Here is a 19,520-nt window from a genome sequence, read left to right on the forward strand (position 1 = left end):
ATTATCTTGTTAATGGGGGGAATTGGCACCCTGCCTTTTTTATTTCAGAATGCTTATTTTCAACGAGTGGGTGGATTTAGAGCTTTTACATTGGAGGGGAGTAACTGAGTAAGGATTTATGGTTAAAAATGGAGCTTTCAGGTATAAATATCATGGTTTGGGTGAATATCATTATTCATCCCACCTTTTTCATCCTCCTCCAAGGATGCGTAAAGTAATTCAGAGTCCCGTAAACGGGCCAAGGTGCAGAGATTTGGCCTGTTAAAAATTGGAAGATGGGGAGGAGGGATTTAGGTGGTTTTGGGGGATTTTCGCGTTTTAAAAACCCTTAAAATCGAATGTTCCGCTCCTGCAGAGGACTGATTATAATGAACACGGCTCCTAGTTCACACCTTAGGAGGGGGAGTCAGGGACTTTTTCTAGGTAAGGAGGGGGACAAAGCTAGGAAAAAGTGTTGTTTACAGGTAGCCAATGTCTGTAATATCACCAACTTTTTTATTACTATATATATATATATATATATATATATATATATATATATATATATATATATATATATATATATATATATATATATATATATATATATATATATATATATATATATATATATATATATATATATATATATATATATATATATATATATATATATATATATATATATATTTCAGCTTTGGAGACATCAGTGGTGCCACAATACTGGGAGACTCGCGATATTTAGCTGTTGGAACGATGGTTGTCTTTGTCTATGTACTAGTTATGCTTGGAAAATTTGACCTAGTTGAAAATAGGGTAAGTTGTTTATGCGTTATACTAGGTATATTTGGCTATACCAATGTGGTCTTTGGAGACATCAGTGGCGCCACCATACTGGGAGACTCGGGATATTTAGCTGTTGGAACGATGGTTGTCTTTGTCTATGTATTAATTATGCTTGGAAAATTTGACTTAGTTGAAAATAGGGTAAATTGTTTGCACGTTATACTAGGTTCATTTGGCTATACAAATGTGGTATTTAGGATATGTAAGGACGCCTTGCATTTTATAATTTTTAGTGAGAGCACTGAGTTTTCCAAGAACACTGCCCCTTATTAATTACGCTAACGAGCATGTCCCATCCTTGCTTTTCAAGGAATAGGAAGACAAACTTGAAGGCCAAACATAACGAATCAATAAGTAATTTTTTGAAAGTAAAACAAATTTCAACGTACAAGAAACACATAGCATGCCAATTTGGCGTGTTTTTGTAATTAAAAAAAAAAAAAAAAAAAAAAAAAAAAAAAAAACCTTCAAGAAAATAAAATTAAAATACAATGAAGAGTCGCGTGTAAATACTAATTAAAACATGAGTACGCCATTAAACTAAAAGCGGGGTGGAATATAATCGAGAATAACGAGGTGGGTTTTCACTGGCTGTTAGTGACGAAAATGAGTTGCTAACGATTGCGATAAGCTGCTGGTCTTTTTACACGACAACGAAGCCGACTCAGCCTTCCATTGTTTATTTCCATTGCGACAAGCAGAAAGATGCCATGTCGTTATTCGCGAGAACACAAGAATCGGCTAGACTTGGAAAGCGGATAAGGCCTACTAGCGGAAAGGGTTTCTTGTTAGTAGTTTTTGGCGCTAAATTCAAATTATTACCATAATGACTTTAATAAAATTTCAATTCGACTTTTTACTTTATGTTGTTTTATTGATTTCTTTTAGTTTTGACATATTCCTTGGGCTATATATAGGACCATCAGGGGGGGGGGAATTTTTGAGTCAATTCATTGTTATATTTGGAAAGAGAAGTTGTGTGTTCATCTTGTCCCGATGTCAGTAATAGAATCTCGTATATATTTACGCTCAGCTCAAAGCTTTTGATCACATGTAGGGTCTTTTGTAGATTATTAATTACTTTAAGTAATGAGTTTTTTTTGAAAACTTTGCAAGATAATAACCGAGACCAATTATTAACACTGTTTTATACATATTGATTGGGGCAATGGAAGCATGATCAATTTTTGAATAACTTGCGTTTTCGTTCGCTATTCGCAACCACTGTGGATAAATTTATATGCAGCGTTCGCAACTAGCCGGTATAATTTTTCACTAGACTGTCTTATAGGTTAGCTTCTCATCAGGGAGGGGGGGGGGCATTTGTGAGTGAAGTGATTGTTACATTTGGAAAAAGAAGCAGTGTAAAACTGCCGCTTTCAGACCTTGGTTTGCCCCCCCCCCCCGTTCTTAAACCAAAGTTCACCCCCCTTAGCTGAAACTTATTTTTTTTTTCAAAAATCTCTTCAAAGCTTAGATACGCCTGCATAATTCAAGCATTCATAGAAACGGGTCAGTTTCTTTAGTATATCTTTACCTTTACGGCAATATATAGTTCATTTTTGTCGTTTTCACTTGATTTGGGAAAATTGGCTCCAACTAGCCCTCCCGCCCCCTCTCAGGATTTTCACAAAATTACACCACGGCTAAAATGGCACTTCGTGCTACCGTTGGCAACTCAGACCAAGACATGCCTTATCATAGGCAGCGCAATACTGCTGCCTAAGTAAAGAACGATGTTGGCACAATGTTTTTTTTCCTTTAGACCAGGGCACTTCGTATCGAAGGAGTTGTTGTAAAAACTTCAAAAAGGGCTCATTCGATTGGAAATTCAAATGGCTTGTGCCATGTTTAATAGTCGAAGGTGATTGGAAGGCAACTAACACCTCTTCCACGCCCATCATTTCCCCAAACACATCCAATCAAAATTTTGAGATAGCAATTTTGTTCATCGTAGTTGATTTCCAGACATAAATTATGTTTTTGAGGAGGGCAATCCCCCAAAGCCTTCAGGGCAAGGATTGTAAGTTATGCCCTGGGGGCATATAAGATTTTTATGCAAAGCGTTGTCGTAGAAACTTCAAAAAAGGCTTATTCGATTGGAAATTCAAAGGGCTAGTGCCCTTTTTAATAGTCGAAACTGATTGGAGGGCTACTAACCCCCCTCTCGCGCCCACCTTTTCCCCAAACACATCCAGTCCAAATTTTTTGATAGCCATTTTGTTCACGTAGTCGAGAGTTCTTGAAACTAGGTCTTTGAGGATGATAACCTCCCCCCCCAGCCCTCAGGGCAAGGGTTGTAAGTTATGTCCTGGGGGCAAATAAGGTCTTTATAGAGAGCGTTATCGTAGAAACTTCAAAAAGCACTCATTCGATTGGAAATTGAAATGGCTATTGCCCTTTTTAATAGTCGAAAGTAATTGGAGGGCAACTAACAAGACCCCTTTCACGCCCACCATTTTCCCAAACACATCCAGTCAAAATTTTGAGATAGCCATTATGTTCAACGCAGTTGAAAGGTCCGAAAAAATTATTTCTTTGAGCTGGAAACTCCCCCCACAGTCTTCAGGGCAAGGGTTGTAAGTTATACTCTGGGGCCATATAAGGTTTTTATCGAAAGCTTTGTCGTAAAAACTTGAAAAAGGGCTCATTCGACTGGAAATTCAAAGGGCTAGTGCCCTTTTTAATAGCTGAAAGTAATTGGAAGGCAACTAACCCCCCTCTCACGCCCACCAGTCCCCCAAACAGTTTTGGGGACTTCGTATCGAATTATTTTTTTCCCATACCAAGACACTTCGGATCAAAGGAGTTGTTGTAGAAACTTTGAAAAGTGCTCATTCGATTGGAAATTGGAATGGCTAGTGCCCTTTTTAATAGTCGAAAGTGATTGGAGGGCAACTAGCACCCCTTCCACGCCCACCATTTTCCCGAACACATCCAATGAAAATTTTGAGATAGCCATTTTGTTCAACGCAGTTGAAAGGTCCGAAAAAATTATTTCTTTGAGCTGGACACTCCCTCCACAGTCTTCAGGGCAAGGGTTGTAAGTAATATTCTGGGGACGTGTAAGGTTTTTATAGAAAGCTTTGTCGTAAAAACTTGAAAAGGGGCTCATTCGACTGGAAATTCAAAGGGCTAGTGCCCTTTTTAATAGTTGAAAGTAATTGGAAGGCAACTAACCCCCTTCTCACGCCCATCATTCGCCCAAACATTTTTGGGGACTTCGTATCGAATTATTTGTCCATACCAGGATACTTCGTATCAACGAAGTTGTCGTATAAACTTTGAAAAGGGCACATTAGATCGGAAATTGGAATGGCTAGTGCCCTTTTTAATAGTCGAAAGTGATTGGAAGGCAACTAACACCCCTTTCACGCACACCATTTACCCAAACACAACCAATGAAAATTTTGAGATAGCCATTTTGTTCGACGCAGTTGAAAGTTTTGGAAATTATATTTGTTAGAACATTTTTGAGAAGATGACAACCCCCCTCCTCAATAGTCCTCAGGGCAAGAGTTTTCAATTGTGCCCTGGAGGCATATAAGGTTTTTATACAACATTTCTTCATAGAAACTTCAAAAAAGGCTCATTCGATTGGAAATTGGAATGACTAGTGCCCTTTTTAATAGTCGACAGTGATTGGAAGGCTGCTAGCCCCCCTCTCAAGCTCGTCATTTTCTCGAACGCGTCCAATCAAAATTTTGAGATGGCCATTTTGCTCAGCATAGTTGAAAGGTCCGGAAATTATGTCTTCGAGGATGACGCTCCCCCACAGCCCTCAGGACAAGGGTTGTAAGTTTTTCCCTGGGGTCATATAAGGTTTTTATAGAAAGTTCTGTCATAGAAACTTCAAAAAGGGTTCATATTCAGTTGGAAATTGAAAGGGCTAGTGCAATTTTTAATAGTCGAAAGTGATTGGAGTGCAACTAACGCCCTTGTTCGTTTTGGGTTTCATTTATTTATCGATGCTGATCTGTGGTAGTTTCACGCTTTGTAGATTATTTGATTTTACTTTTGCTCATTTTTGGTTTAATGGGGTTCTTTACTTTTCTTTCAAAAACTTATTTCGTGGAAATTTTTTTTCAATTAATTACGAGAAAAGACCTTATATTGAACGCTTTTTTAGTCCAGGGTTGCCACCCCCTGACAAAAAAAACACTAGATTTTAGTGATTTTCTGGTTAATTTAATGATTTTCTTCAATAATCTAGTGATGTATCTACAAATTTAGTGATTTTTATGCTTAGGCAATATAAAAAATCACTAGAAATAGTAATAAATCACTAGGGGTGGCAATCTTGGTTTGGTCACTTGACTAAGCTTCGGCCCTTGAGAGCAGTTTTCTTTCAAGATAATGATGTTAAATGAAGTGTTGTTATTCGCTGTTTGTAACCACTTTCAATTACCAAGGACTGTGAAAATGAATTCTTATTGTTTTATTTGGTTAAGTGGAAACTCACATCACCATATATATCTTAAAAAATAAAAGAAAAAGACGGATATTAATTTTTACTGAAATTTTGTTTTCATGCAGTAAGCTCTAATGGTGTTTTTGGTAGAAACAATCACCTAGTTTAAAAAAGGGAAGATGGGTGAAAAATAATCAGCTAAAGATAACCTAAAAATATATGAAAAAAATATATGACAATTCAAATTGCCTTTGAATATTTCCTTTGACGATGTAGTTGTCTTCGGGGATCAACAGATTGTTAATGTCTGAATTTCTACAGACGGAAAGCGTTGTTAAACTTAACTATATAACTGTTTTTCCTTATTTTTTTTTAATGGTTCAACGCAGCAGCGCTGACTAAAGGGCGGCACTGCCTTAAAAACTTCACAATTTCGAAGAACCAAAAGAGGATTGTTTGAAACTCGCGGTTTTTAGGTATCATTGACTCGGAATGGGTCCAAAGGGAATATGTTTATATTTGATTTTCTTGGTATTTTAATACTGAAGTTCAAGCAAAAGGTCAGAATTTCTTTGGAATTGCCTACGGATTTTCGTCATAATGATCAATATAAAAGGGGATAGAGCACAACCCTGCTTAAATCCTGATTTAATGCGAAACCAGCTGCTAACCTCATTTCCTACCTCAACCGCAGTAGTGTTATTCTCGTACATAGCCCTAATCACTTTAATGTATTTGTCTGGTATACCATACAAGGATAAGACCTTCGCTAAAGCTCTTCTATCAACGGAATCAAACGCTTGCTCATAATTTATAAAACTGAAGAGCAAAGGGGTTTGATGACTCAGGCACTTCTCAATTATTAATTTAAGAGTCAAATTTGGTCGGCACATTCTTGACCTTTTCTAGAAACGCACTGTTCTTCTCTTATAACTTTGTCTACACTAGCTCTCCGTCTAAAAAGTATCATATTTCTAAGTAATTTGCTACCTACAGACACCAGACTAATGCCTCGATAATTACCACACTCATTTTTATCACCTTTCTTGTACAATGATTTAATTAAGGCTTTCCTAAAATCATTAGGTACTTCTCCTTTTCCAAAAATCTATTCACAGTCATCAGCAACTTCTTTCTAAACCCAAAGCCATTATATTTAAGAAACTCATTTACCACACTGTCAGCACCTGGAGCCTTATTATTTTTTGATCCTTTTACTACTGTCGCTAATTCGTCCTCACAAAACAAATCTTCCCTCGCATCCAAGGCATCACAGTTTTTTTCATTTTTTCTTTATATCTTTTCCTGCAACTCTATCTCGGTTTAGCAAATTTTCAAAATGTTCTGCCCATCTCTCTCTAACTCTTTCCTTATCAATAATTGTGGCCCCGTTCCTATCTTTAACTGGGACAAGTTTGGATTGACAACTCCCTCTCAGTTTCTTAACTCACCAGTACACTGTGTTACTATTATATTCTATAGCATCGTCTTCCAGATCTTCGGAAACTTTATCCATGGCCTTCACTTCACACCTCCTTAGTTCATATTTTAATGCTTTCTCGACTTTCTTTACATTCCTTTTGTTTTCATATGATCTATCACTCAGATAATTCTTATACAAGCCCCTTCTCCTCTCTATTAAACATAAAGCTTTTTCACTAATATTCCTAGCTGCAGTTCTAGCTTTCTTCCCTAATACACCTTCAGCAACTTCACAAATTATTTTTCTAAAATTATTCCAACCATCTTCCACATTATCAAATTTTAAACTCTCAAGTTTAGTATTCAACTGTTCCTGGAAAAACAAATTCAACTGTTCCTCACATTATTCAACTGTTCCTCACAAAACAAGTCTTCCTTCACATCCAAGGTATCACAAACTTATTCATATTCTTCTGTATCTCTTCCTGTAGTATTATCATAGACAAAAGAATCCTCAAAATGGTTAGCCTTTCCCTATTTAGTTCTTTCTTCTCTTCTTATTGTGGCCTCAGTCCTGTCTTTAACTGGGCCAAGTCCAGAGTGGCTACTCCGGTTAAGTTTATTAACATGCCAGTACAATATTTTACTATTATGCCGTCTAGCTACATCTTCCAGATCCTCGGCAATTTTATCCATGGCCTCCACTTCACACCTCCTTAGTTCATATGTTAATGCCTTCTTAATCCCTTTCTTTAAAATCCTTTTGTTTTCATACGCTCTATCACTCAGATAATTCTTGTACAAGCCTCTTCTCCTGTCTATCAAACATAAAGCTTTTTTATTAATATTCCTAGCTGCGGTTCTATCTTTCTTCCCTAAGACAGCATCAGCAACTTCAAAAATTGTTTCCCTAAAATTATTCCATCCATCTTCCACATCTTACCTCGTGGCTATCATTCCGTAAAACTGTATAATGCTTAGGTCCCCTAGAAAGTGGCAAACTTGAGACAACCTTAACAGGCCTATCCGGCTTCAAACTCGCAATATATTTTTCTTCATTGTATTTTTATTATATTTTTCTTCATTGTATTGTATTAAATTCTTATTTTTTAGTTATTTTTGTATTTTCTTTAATCTTCTTTATCTATTTTTAAATAATTTACCTATAGTTTTTGTTTGTTTGCAAGCTTACACACTCTTATTACTAAGAAGAGTTTTTATTTAGAATAATTTATCATGTAATTCATCTAGAATAAACAAACAAGTACATCAAACGCCAAAAATAAAAATTGGTAATGCTACTCATCCCTTCTGAAAAAAGGCCTGATATTTATGCTCACTGCCAACGCAGAGGAAAAAGGTGGAAGCAAGGTAATAATAATAAAAAAAAAAATCAAATGAGAGAATAAAAACCATTTTCAAGAAACCCCTTTTGGTATTTGTTAATTAAAGGAAAGACACTTAAGAATCCGTTGATTTTGAATTGAAGTTATCAAGTATTTTGCAGTAGGTTGCATATGGTTGCATCAAGACATGGCTAATTGTAGACAGAGAAAGCCAAGACAGATAGTTCAAGTAATTGAGAGGCAAATGATTTAATGGTTAGCTTAGGTTAGATATGAGAAAACCGGTTTCATAGCCACAAAGACAAGTGACAAGTGAAAGAATAGATGGGAAATATATAATTTGGGCTATATATTTTTAGGATAGGGGGGGGGGGTAAAGTATAGCGGGTCTGCATGCAAAATGTGTTAGCTACTTTTATTCTGCATATTATGAAGTAAGAACTGTTTTGTAAGTTCACTTTGTCTGAATACTTTACCTCTACCCCCCCCCCCAATGTGCAAATATATAGCCCAAATTATATTTTTCCCATCTATTCTGTCACTTGTCTTTGCGGCTATAAAACAGGTTTTCTCAGATCTAATCTAAGCGTAATTCTTGAGTGGGTTTCGTTTAATTAACTCATTCCTGAACCTGGTGGAAAATAACTGCTTAGAGTGATTGAATCACTATCTTTACAGCAATTTACCGCTGAAAGCTACTTTAAGCAGATTCTATACCTCAACATCATTCTGCGAACCCCATTAGCAAATTATCCCAGCACCACAGGGAACTCCCAAAGCTGCCAAATTGCACAAATGATATTTCCTTAAAATTTTGGTAAAAATTAATTGGAGATCTTGAATGTGTCAACGGTTCGAACAGCTAACGGGAACGTAGTTTAAAATAAAGAAAATATAACGTTTTACTAATTGTTAAGAATAGCATTGCCTTTTCAATGAACCTACAGCATAAATAATACTTCCCCTGTGTCGGCAAGTTTTTTATCAAAGCGGTTAGCACCACAGGGAATTCCCAACGCTGCCAAATTGCTCAAATTGTATTTTCTTTGAATTAATTTTTAGCGTTTTTACACCAGGTATGGTAGAATATTTTTAGGTACTGGCCATTCCTGAACTTTAAAAAAGAAAATTCTGCTCCGTTTAACCGAAAGAACAAAATTCACACTTTCTAATGATATAAGTTCTATTAAACTGAATATCTCTATCCCCGGCATAAAATGGGAAAATTTAGGATTTTTGGAAATGTAGGTGTCGGCTTTTAGTTTTCTGTCGTTGAATTGGGTCTCTTGTCCAAGCTCTACGAGCTATGGCAACACCGCCCAATCAAATCTAAACAGTTTGACCATACAAAAAAAAAAGAAAAAGTTATAATGGACAAGATAGGGTGACATTTTTAAAGTATCGAGTTTCCTTAATTGAAACCCAAGAATCACAACCATTGAAAATATGTATATAATAATTTTGCAGACCACGATGTTGCTCAAATAGGATAATGAATGAAAATGCCCAAATAGAACGACAACGCCATAGATCTGCATGAGCCAATGAAATTAGATCGTCTAATTTTTTTTTAGACGTGAGGTTTTTTTTTAGATCTTTAGCCGTCCTAGCCGAGTGGTTAGCGCACTAGACTTAAAATCCTGAGGACAGGGGTTTGAGTCCTGGTGTAGCCTGGTGTCGTTTGTTATTTGGTTTGGAATAGGGTCAAAGGTGTGACTGTGTAAGCTCAGTCAGAATCTACCCAGCTCTAAATGGGTACTCGGGGAAAACGGGTGGAAAACACTGGAAGCTTCGGATGCTATGCCCCTCCACAACCACGCATTTTAATCCCGACCGAAGGCGGAAAATCGGGAGTTAGGTACATGCGATACACAGACCATTGGTCAGCATGCGAAAAAGGTTTTAGTCTTTTTAGATCTACTTTTTTAAGGTCCTATTTTATATCTAACGGTATTTTTATTGAAGATTACTTTTTTCCATATTTCCAATAAAAACTGAAAAATAAGCAAATCCCCCCCCCCCTCCCCTTTGGGTTTTGGATCTAGGTGGGTAAACGCTGCCCCTTCTAGGTCTTCATGAATTGACGCCCATGGTTATGGTTACCAGGTACATCGGTTTCCTTGTATGGTAGCCTGATATAAAACAACAGCTGATTGATATAAAACAACAGATTCAATCAGTCTTGTTAATTTGTAAGAGTTCTCTCATTACCGCTGAAAGCCGATCTAACTGAAACTCTAAAATCACAACCATTGAAAATATGAATAGCGTAATTGCAGTGCACGTGCATTGCATGCAATTGCATTGCATAATTCTGCAGGGCACGAAGTGCCTAATATAGGATAATAAGTGCACAGGATCAACAATGTTATAGATACGGATGATCTAACGAAAAATATAACATGCAAGAGGTTAAGACACGTTTTGCAAATAACAATTGCTCATATTATTTTCATCTCCTTTTTTAGATATATTTATCATTAATTGGCATACTTTGTGTAGCAATGGCCATTTTCATGTCATATGGACTTTGTTCGCTAATGGGCGTGTTCTACGGACCAGTACATAGTATATTACCATTTTTGCTTCTCGGAATTGGAATTGATGATATGTTTGTGATTATTCAGGTAATACATATTATTCTTTATGTGGTTCACTTAACTGTTTAAGTACATATTTGCATGACTACTCTTTTCATTAATATTGATTGGCATCGCCATGAGTAAGGGTTATTAAAAACTATAGTCCAGGTTTCGAGTTTTTGTTCCTTGTTCGAGTTGTTGTTTTTGTTCCTGGCTAAAAGATGGTATGTGATTGGTCATAAAATATTAATTTTACCGGAGGATGGAAAAACTTTAAAAATGTGATTCTTTTTACCGTTGGTATTTATTTGAAAAGGAACATTTTTTCATCCAAATATTGGAAGGAAAAAAACTGATATCAAAAGGTCTAATTCTCAGCTGTTTTCGTGAATGAGCAAATAGGACATAATGCTTTTTGAAGAAAAGGAGGAAATGGAATAAATCGATAAATATAACTTTTTTTTCCGTGGCGGGGGGGGGGGGGGGTAGCATAATCATTTATTTTAAAAGAAATGAGGTAACTTCTTTTGAATTAAAAAACTCGAACTATTTCTGGCAAAATCACCACTTCTCAAGTTAGAGGTTACCACTTCAAAAAGTTAGAGGCAAGACTAAAAAACGAATGCGTTTAAGGCGTGCAACTGGCAGAAACGACCTCGCAAACGAGTTGTGAAGATGTATTTAGTATGAAGAAGGTCTGAGGTATCAAGCCTAAGGATAAGTCGCCGCGGTATGACCTATTCGCTCATTGGACTACTAAAGTAAAATATGAATAACATACCTAGATCGGAACCTATATAAAACAGAGCAAGACAAAACACGGGATGTAAACAAGAATAAAGGTACTTTATTGTAAGCTATAAGTGGACTCTTTCTCTGGCAAAAAGGCCGCCTCGTGACAAGGCCGCATCCTGGGGGGGGGCTAGGGGGTCGGACGCCCCCCCCCCCCAATGTTTGTTTGACTCGTAAAACTTTACAAAATGAATATAAGAATTTTTTATGTTTTTTTATGTAAACCCTCCTCCCCCGAAAAAACTTCTGGATACGGCCCTGCCTCATGGACTTTCGTGGACTTCTCGCTTTTTTGGGAAGGCCAAACCTTCGGCTCTCGCAAATGGATCACGTCATTTATCGCAAATGGATCCTGTCCTTTTGGCGGGAATTTTACGAATTTTTCCGTTCTACTTTCTTACAAAGAAAATAATAAGCTTCTCGTGGTAATAAAATGTTCGATAACATAAGATGTTCAAAAATTCGTAATGTTTGTTCCTCTTGTTTAGAAGTACGTTGCACATACATATACGTTCATATTATTAGTATAACCATCATGGTCGGGGTCAAAACTTAATCAAAGTTCGAGTCGAACGAGGGAGGAGGTCTAAGGGGAGAGAGGGTGAGTAGGGAAAACATAATATGTTCGGGGGTTACGAAGAGCACTTTTGGCATAAATAAAGCAAAATTTTGTTCTCAATTCTTCAGAGGTAATCAGGTTGGCTCTGTGGAGAAGGGGATAAGGGACTTACTCTCTATAAAGATAGTTCTTAGATATATATTTAGACCTACTGCTCCTCTATTTTCTTATCCTACAGATCCTTGGAGAAGCCAGAATGTTAAATAGGGAGCACTCAAGGATCGGATGTATATGTTAACGTGAATATCCGGAAATTGGTATATGTCGACATTTACCGGTGAATATCCAAAATACCTTTTTGTCTCCTTGGATTTAGTCAGCGTAGCCAGTCAACTTTTTCAATTTAATGCAAGGTTTGATGATGACAGGCTAGGCTCGGTTAGATTCGGTTTGGTTGGGTTGGGCTAGCTTTGGTTAGGTTTTTTTACCAGTTTCTGATATTTATAACCAGATTTAACCTAACCTAAACTAACATAATCTAACCTAACTTTAACTTTTACCATCATAGTTTGCCTTAAGACTGAAAAAGCTGACTCGCAAAGCTATAAGTAGAGAAAAGGGAATTTTGGACATTCACCGGTGAATATTGACATTAACCAGATTTCGGACATTCACATATGTATATGACATGAAAATTCTCAAAGGGTATGATTTTGGACATTCAAACATCCTAAGGAGCTGGATTAGATGGTTAATATGGTAAGATAGGACATAAGATATCTATTTAAAAAAAAGTTGCTATCACAAGCGCCTAAGGGTCAAATTCGAATTCCGGATTGAATAAATAAAAAGACGAAGAACAAAAAATCACAAAAAGATAGAAATCCTGCAAAGAATGTTGAAATTAAAAATATCAGGAAGAAAATCCTTCGTTAGTCAAAAATTAAACTGGGAATTTTCATAAATACATTCTAAAACCACACTGGCTAAACATGACGTATGAAACCAAGAGAGGAAAGGATATAAAAAATGAAAAATTAAATCAAATAGGTGAGAAAACGAGGATTTTGTCAGCCAGTGGCAAAATATGAAGACGAAGAACGAGCAAATATTTCGACAAGGACGTCCGACCAGTCGCCCTCAGTGCTAAAAAAAAACAAAAAACAAACAAAAAGGTCAAATTCGAATTCCGGATTGAATAAATAAAAAGATGAAGAACAAAAACTCACAAAAAAACTAGAAATCCTGCAAAGAATGCTGAAATTAAAAATATCAGGAAGAAAAATCCTTCGTTAGTCAAACATTAAACTGGGAATTGTCATAAATACATTCTAAAACGACACTGGCTATACATGACGTATGAAACCAAGAGAGAAAAGGATATAATAAATGAAAAATTAAATCAAATAGATGAGAAAACGAGGATTTTCTCAGCCAGTGGCCAATTATGAAGACGAAGAACAAGCAAATATTTCGACAAGGACCTCCGCCAAGTCGTCCTCATTGCAAAAAAACAAAACAAAAAACAAACAAAAAGGTCAAATTCGAATTCCGGATTGAATAAATAAAAAGATGAAGAACAAAAACTCACAAAAAAACTAGAAATCCTGCAAAGAATGCTGAAATTAAAAATATCAGGAAGAAAAATCCTTCGTTAGTCAAACATTAAACTGGGAATTGTCATAAATACATTCTAAAACGACACTGGCTATACATGACGTATGAAACCAAGAGAGAAAAGGATATAAAAAATTAAAAATTAAATCAAATAGAAGAGAAAACGAGAATCTTGTCAGCCAGTAGCAAGTTAAGAAGACGAAGAACGAACAAATACTTCGACAAGAACATCCGCTAAGTCGTCCTCAGTGCAAAAAAACACAAAAAAAAACAAACAAAAAGGTCAAATTCGAATTCCGGATTGAATAAATAAAAAGATGAAGAACAAAAACTCACTAAAAAAACTAGAAATCCTGCAAAGAATGCTAAAATTAAAAATATCAGGACGAAAATCCTTCGTTAGTCAAACATTAAACTGGGAATTGTCATAAATACATTCTAAAACCACACTGGCTATACATGACGTATGAAACCAAGAGAGTAAAGGATATAAAAAATGAAAATTAAATCAAATAGGCGAGAAAACGAGGATGTTGTCAGCCAGTGGCAAAATATGAAGACGAAGAACAAGCAAATATTTCGACAAGGACCTCTGCCAAGTCGTCCTCAGTGAAAAAAAAAAAACAACAACAAACAAACAAAATCTAACAGTTCGAAGTGAATCTAACAAGAGCAGAATAGATACTGAATCAAAAACCCAGCCAGAAATCAATGAAAGAAAATTCACCAATTGGATTGAATAAGTATTTGTTGCCTGGCTGTAGACTTCACCATTCTGCAACTTCGATTTTCAGTAGATATACGGACATATTGTCTTAAATTAGACTGGGCGAAAATATTGATTGAGTCTTTTGAAATTAAGTTGTCATAAATTGGGCTTAAGGAAATGTCTCCTGTGTCACTGTTTATAGCCAAATTTCTATTTATATTTTTTTTTTATCTCAATTGCATATTTAATCAATCAATATTTTCGCCCAGTCTAATTTAAGACGACCTATCCGTATATCTAATGAAAATTGAAGTTTCAGAATGGCGAAGTCTATTGCCAGGCAACGAATACTTATTTAATCCAATTGGTGAATTTTCTTTCATTTATTTCTGGCTGGGTTTTTGATTCAGTATCTATTCTGCTCTTGTTAGATTCACTTGGAAACGTTAGATTTTGTTTGTTTGTTGTTGTTTTTTTTTGCACTGAGGACGACTTGGCAGAGGTTCTTATCGAAATATTTGCTTGTTCTTCGTCTTCATATTTTGCCACTGGCTGACAAAATCCTCATTTTCTCATCTATTTTATTTTATTGTTCATTTTTTATATCCTTTCCGCTCTTGGTTTCATACGAATTGTCATAACAAGTTAAAAAGATAAACAAAACATAATAAAAAAAAGACTATATATAAAAAGGTACATCAAAAAGGGGGGAGGGAGAACAAAACAAGCAAACAAATACAAAGCTTGGGTGACTTGGTAATCTCATGGTAATATGGTAGATTAATACTACAACCTCATTTCAAATCATTTGAGATGTATCACCCTGTAATTTCATGGTATTGACGACATTCAAAGGGGAATAAGACGACAAATAACTGTTGGTAACTTTCGTGTTTTTCAACTTTACCGTGTTTCGTTTGGCTCACCTTTCTGTCATACATTTCATATCAATGCCGTATCCAAGGGGTGGGGGCGTGGCTACTGGGTTTGATTGACCCTTTGTGTGACTAGTGGAAAAGTAATAAAAATGCACATAAACAAATTTTTGCTTCGTTTTGTAAAGTTTTCTTTATAGAAATCCCCCTGAGTAAAAATGCCCTATCCTCAAACAAAAATCCCGGATACGGTCGTGTTAGAGATACATATATTTGTTGATTTGAAAACCTGTCTACAATAATATAAAAGGAAGGAAATATAAAAACCCGTCTACAATAATAATAAATGAGAAGAAGGCAAAACAAAAATGGAACATTTACATTAATAACACAACGACAACAGTATGTACGTGTAGCCTAATGCGAGAGAAAGAAAATTATAATTTAAACAGAGACACTAAACAACCATGATCCGCTGTTTTTTTTTGTTTTTGTGATTGTGATTGTGTTTTTTTTTATTGTGATTGTGATTGTGTTTTTTTTTGTGATTTCTGGATCTGCAATGCTATGTTTATTAATGAATATTTAATTAAAACAAAAGGAAAACATACAGAAAAACGGCTATAGTTTTTTAATAAGACAGAGATAAGCAAAAACATAAAGGCAGCATAGTCTAAGAAATTATTTATTATTAATAGTGTAAATTAGTTTTTTTTCTGGTTTCCCATTATTTTGTTGAAAAAGTACATCTGTTTTTCTATAGTTTCATTTAGTTTTAATTTTAAATGAAAAAGCAATGTGATATAAGAAATTATTTATTAATCAATATTGCATTGGTTGTCCACCTATTTGGACATACGGTATGTTTAGCAAATATTTTGCAAAGCGGAAAAAGCAGAACGAATTTTTGCATTTTAAGTTTTAGTAAAATTCTCCAAGAAAGGCATAATATACAGATGAGGTAGCTTTTTTTTGTATATTTCAGTTGATAAAAGCAAGTGAATATTTTTAATGGCTGATATTTTTATTACAGTGTTGGAACAATTTAAGTGCTGAAGAACAAGAATTCACATTACCCGTTCGAGTGGGAACTGCGCTGAAGCATGCCGGTGTATCTATTACTGTGACATCTATCACCGACATTGCAGCGTTTGCTATAGGTGCCACTACTGTGCGTAACTTCTGGAATTTCTTGTAAAGCTAAAAAAAAGTGTTAACAACTTTAAATACGTAAATAATTAATATATTCATATCGATAAAAAATATATTGTATTGAAATAATGTAAAAAAAACTACATACATTTTGTATTTTGTGAATTTAGTTTGAAGTTTTAAATCGATGAATTTTTGAGTAAGTTATTACTTGAAATGTTGAGGAAATTCATCGTACAATACGAAAGTTGTCGGAGAATCTCGTTGATTCGTTCTGGCTTAAAAATCGAAAAAACTCGAACAGTATAAATGAAACTTGTAATTTTTTCTTTGGTGAAATAACTACAACACAAATTATAATAATTTAGCATGAATTCTAATTCAAATAGGCAAGCTATATAAAAATTACAATAGGTGAAAAACTATAATTCTGATAGACAAAAAAAATAATAAATTATGCACAACCCGAAGAGTTCAAGGGGAAAAATTGGTATCAGGGTTGCAACCTCTTGGGGTTTTCCCCTAGATTTTTCGCTCTGATCTTCTGATTTTGGCAGAAAGACAAACATTAAACATTACCCTCAAAAATATATTAAGAATATATATTATTATTATCTAATAGTTACTATTATTCGATACTATTTTTTTTTAAACATTAGGATTTATCACAAGTTAAATTTTCAATGACAGAGGTAAAAGCTGAATTTTCAGTGGCAGTAGAACCTCTGTGGCGCTGACACTTCTGTGACACCCTCAAAAAGATGTTAAGAATTTATGTTATTATTATCTAATAGATACTATTATTCGATACTATTTTTTTAAACATCAGGATTTATCACAAGGGATTCTGTGATGCTTCAAGTGATTCTGTGATTCATCAATGCACAACCCGAAGAGTTCAAGGTGAAAAATTGGTATCAGGGTTGCAACCTCTTGGGGTTTTCCCCTAGATTTTTCGCTCTGATCTACTGATTTTGGCAGAAAGACAAACATTAAACATTACCCTCAAAAATATATTAAGAATATATATTATTATTATCTAATAGTTACTATTATTCGATACTATTTTTTTAAACATTAGGATTTATCACAAGTTAAATTTTCCATGACAGAGGTAAAAGCTGAATCTTCAGTGGCAGTAGAATTTCTGTGGCACTTACACCTCTGTGACTTTGCCACAGTGGCACTTCTATCATTTCTAAGAAGTTAAAAAAATGGATTTTTGTTTTTTAAAACTACCTGTAAAATCAGATATTTACTTAACAATTATCATTTTTTGTTTAATTTTCTGCCTGCATTGGTTACTGTTGAACCTTGTAATAAAAATGTATTATAAAATGTACCCAATAAAACTATAAAATATACCCAATAAAATTATAAAATATACCTAATAATATTTACTTTAAAACAATGGATGTCGAAAATAATTTTACCTGAGGTCTTTTGCATTTTCAACGTTCAAATCTTTGCCCCAAATTTTTGACCCGTAAATTTTGTGCTTTACAGTTTTTGTACTTTTATGCTACTTTGGAATGTTGACATCCGATTTTTCTGCTGTTTTTATATAAAGATCCTATTTTAAAATTTCCCCCCTCCCCAATTACTATATTGCCGGAAATTATTAGCAGCATTTTTTTGTTAACCATCATTGGTACATGTTAAGTACCAATGATAGTGAAAAGAAAAAACCATAGTTTGAATATGCGGAGTGGAATTTTATACATCTTTATCATGAAAAAATTGAGCAAAATCGAGAACTCAGTTCTTAATAGTTATATTCATTAAATCAGTTTTTGGTAGCAGGTGTTGCCAAATTAAAAAAATAACATGGGTAAAAAAAGCAGAAAATAAGCTAAAACATATTCGCCACCCAGCAGCTTAAGAAGGTATAGCTTTCCTTGCAAGGTATAGTTGTCTTTGGGATCCAACATATTGTTGATCTTTGAGTTAGATTAAACTTATTAGTTTTACTTATCTATTTTTTTAGCTCAACGTGACAACACTGATGAATAGGTAATGCTGCACTAAATATTTTATGTTTTTGGAAAAATCATTGAAAATCGTGATTTTGAAAACCAGTTGCGAAAACCACGATTTGAGGTCCATGATGTTTGAAGAATTAACAGTAACTCAAAACTGTAGTAACTACGATGGTGTAACATACCTTTAATTTAAGTCATTTAAAAATATTGAAAATTTTAATTCTTCATCTAAAGGATTCAAATCAGGTAGTTAAGGGAAATGTAGCATACAGACAGTTAGCAGTTGGCTTGCTATTGACGACCACAAATATTTTCATTTAAAGAACTTGGACATTAAATTTTTAAGCAGCTTTCACACTACATACATAATTCTCTATGCTAAGTGGTGAAGCTAAGTTTAGTTTAGTGATACTTTTCACATTTGAACATGTCCTATCACATTTGATTAACGTAAAAATCCATAAAGCCATCATATTCATCATCTAAAATCATTACCATCATAATAAGCAAATTATTAAAGCTCTGATGAAGCATGAAAGACTTTCTAGAAAATTTCAATTAACTTATTTTTGAATTTATTAATTATTCTCCCAGAAACTCAATTTTGTTGCAAATATACTGAATTTTTTGTTACGAAAGATAAACTTACGCAACGAGAAATTTTATGTAAATCTCTAGTCAACTTGGCAGCACCTGCGTTACGGACACAATTTGCTCCGTAAGATTACATAACGAAACGCAAAGTATTAAGTTATGTTATTATAAAAGGTTCTACGGCGTAGCGTGAAAGCACTATTAACCTTAAACTAAAAAGGAAGTATATATAAGCACTCCACTGAATTCTTTATACATGACAGCTCCTACAAAAGTGGTAATTTTAATCTTGTTTTATGTTGAACTAACTAGGGTTGTAACCCTGGTTGCAACCATGTTGAATTACCAGGTATGTGCTGGAGCATATCTGTTAAAAATATTTTGCTCCTCCAGGAGTTGCCATCGCTGCAGTCGTTTTGTATATACGCTGCGATTGGGGTTGTCGGAACTTACATTTTTCAAGCTACTTTCTTCGTCGCGTGGTTCACCATAGATCAGAAGCGGATTGAAGCCAAAAGAGATGGCGTTGTACCCTGTATTGTTCACAATTCACAGAAAAGGAGTCAATTCAGGGAGTTTGCTCCGCTGCAGTCCTTCTTTACTAACCATTATTCAAGATGGATTACTTTCACGCCAGTTAAGGTAGTGTTTGTT

General features: G+C 34.9%; 1 protein-coding gene across 3 annotated transcripts in view; it reads left to right on the top strand.

The window, feature by feature from the left end:
- Positions 1 to 19,520, top strand: part of LOC148939147 (patched domain-containing protein 3-like) — a 260,903-nt gene that overhangs the window by 183,900 nt on the left and 57,483 nt on the right. For all 3 annotated transcript variants that reach the window (XM_089106538.1, XM_089106540.1, XM_089106539.1), the window contains exons 7-10: positions 675 to 795; positions 10,473 to 10,631; positions 16,172 to 16,309; positions 19,260 to 19,508. In XM_089106538.1, the coding sequence (XP_088962664.1) occupies positions 675 to 795; positions 10,473 to 10,631; positions 16,172 to 16,309; positions 19,260 to 19,508 (667 nt within the window). The remainder of the gene's footprint in view (positions 1 to 674; positions 796 to 10,472; positions 10,632 to 16,171; positions 16,310 to 19,259; positions 19,509 to 19,520) is intronic.

Source organism: Artemia sp. Qi Xiang Cuo, chromosome 21 (genome assembly GCF_049724085.1).
Source record: "Artemia sp. Qi Xiang Cuo chromosome 21, ASM4972408v1, whole genome shotgun sequence".
NCBI lineage: Eukaryota > Metazoa > Arthropoda > Branchiopoda > Anostraca > Artemiidae > Artemia > Artemia sp. Qi Xiang Cuo.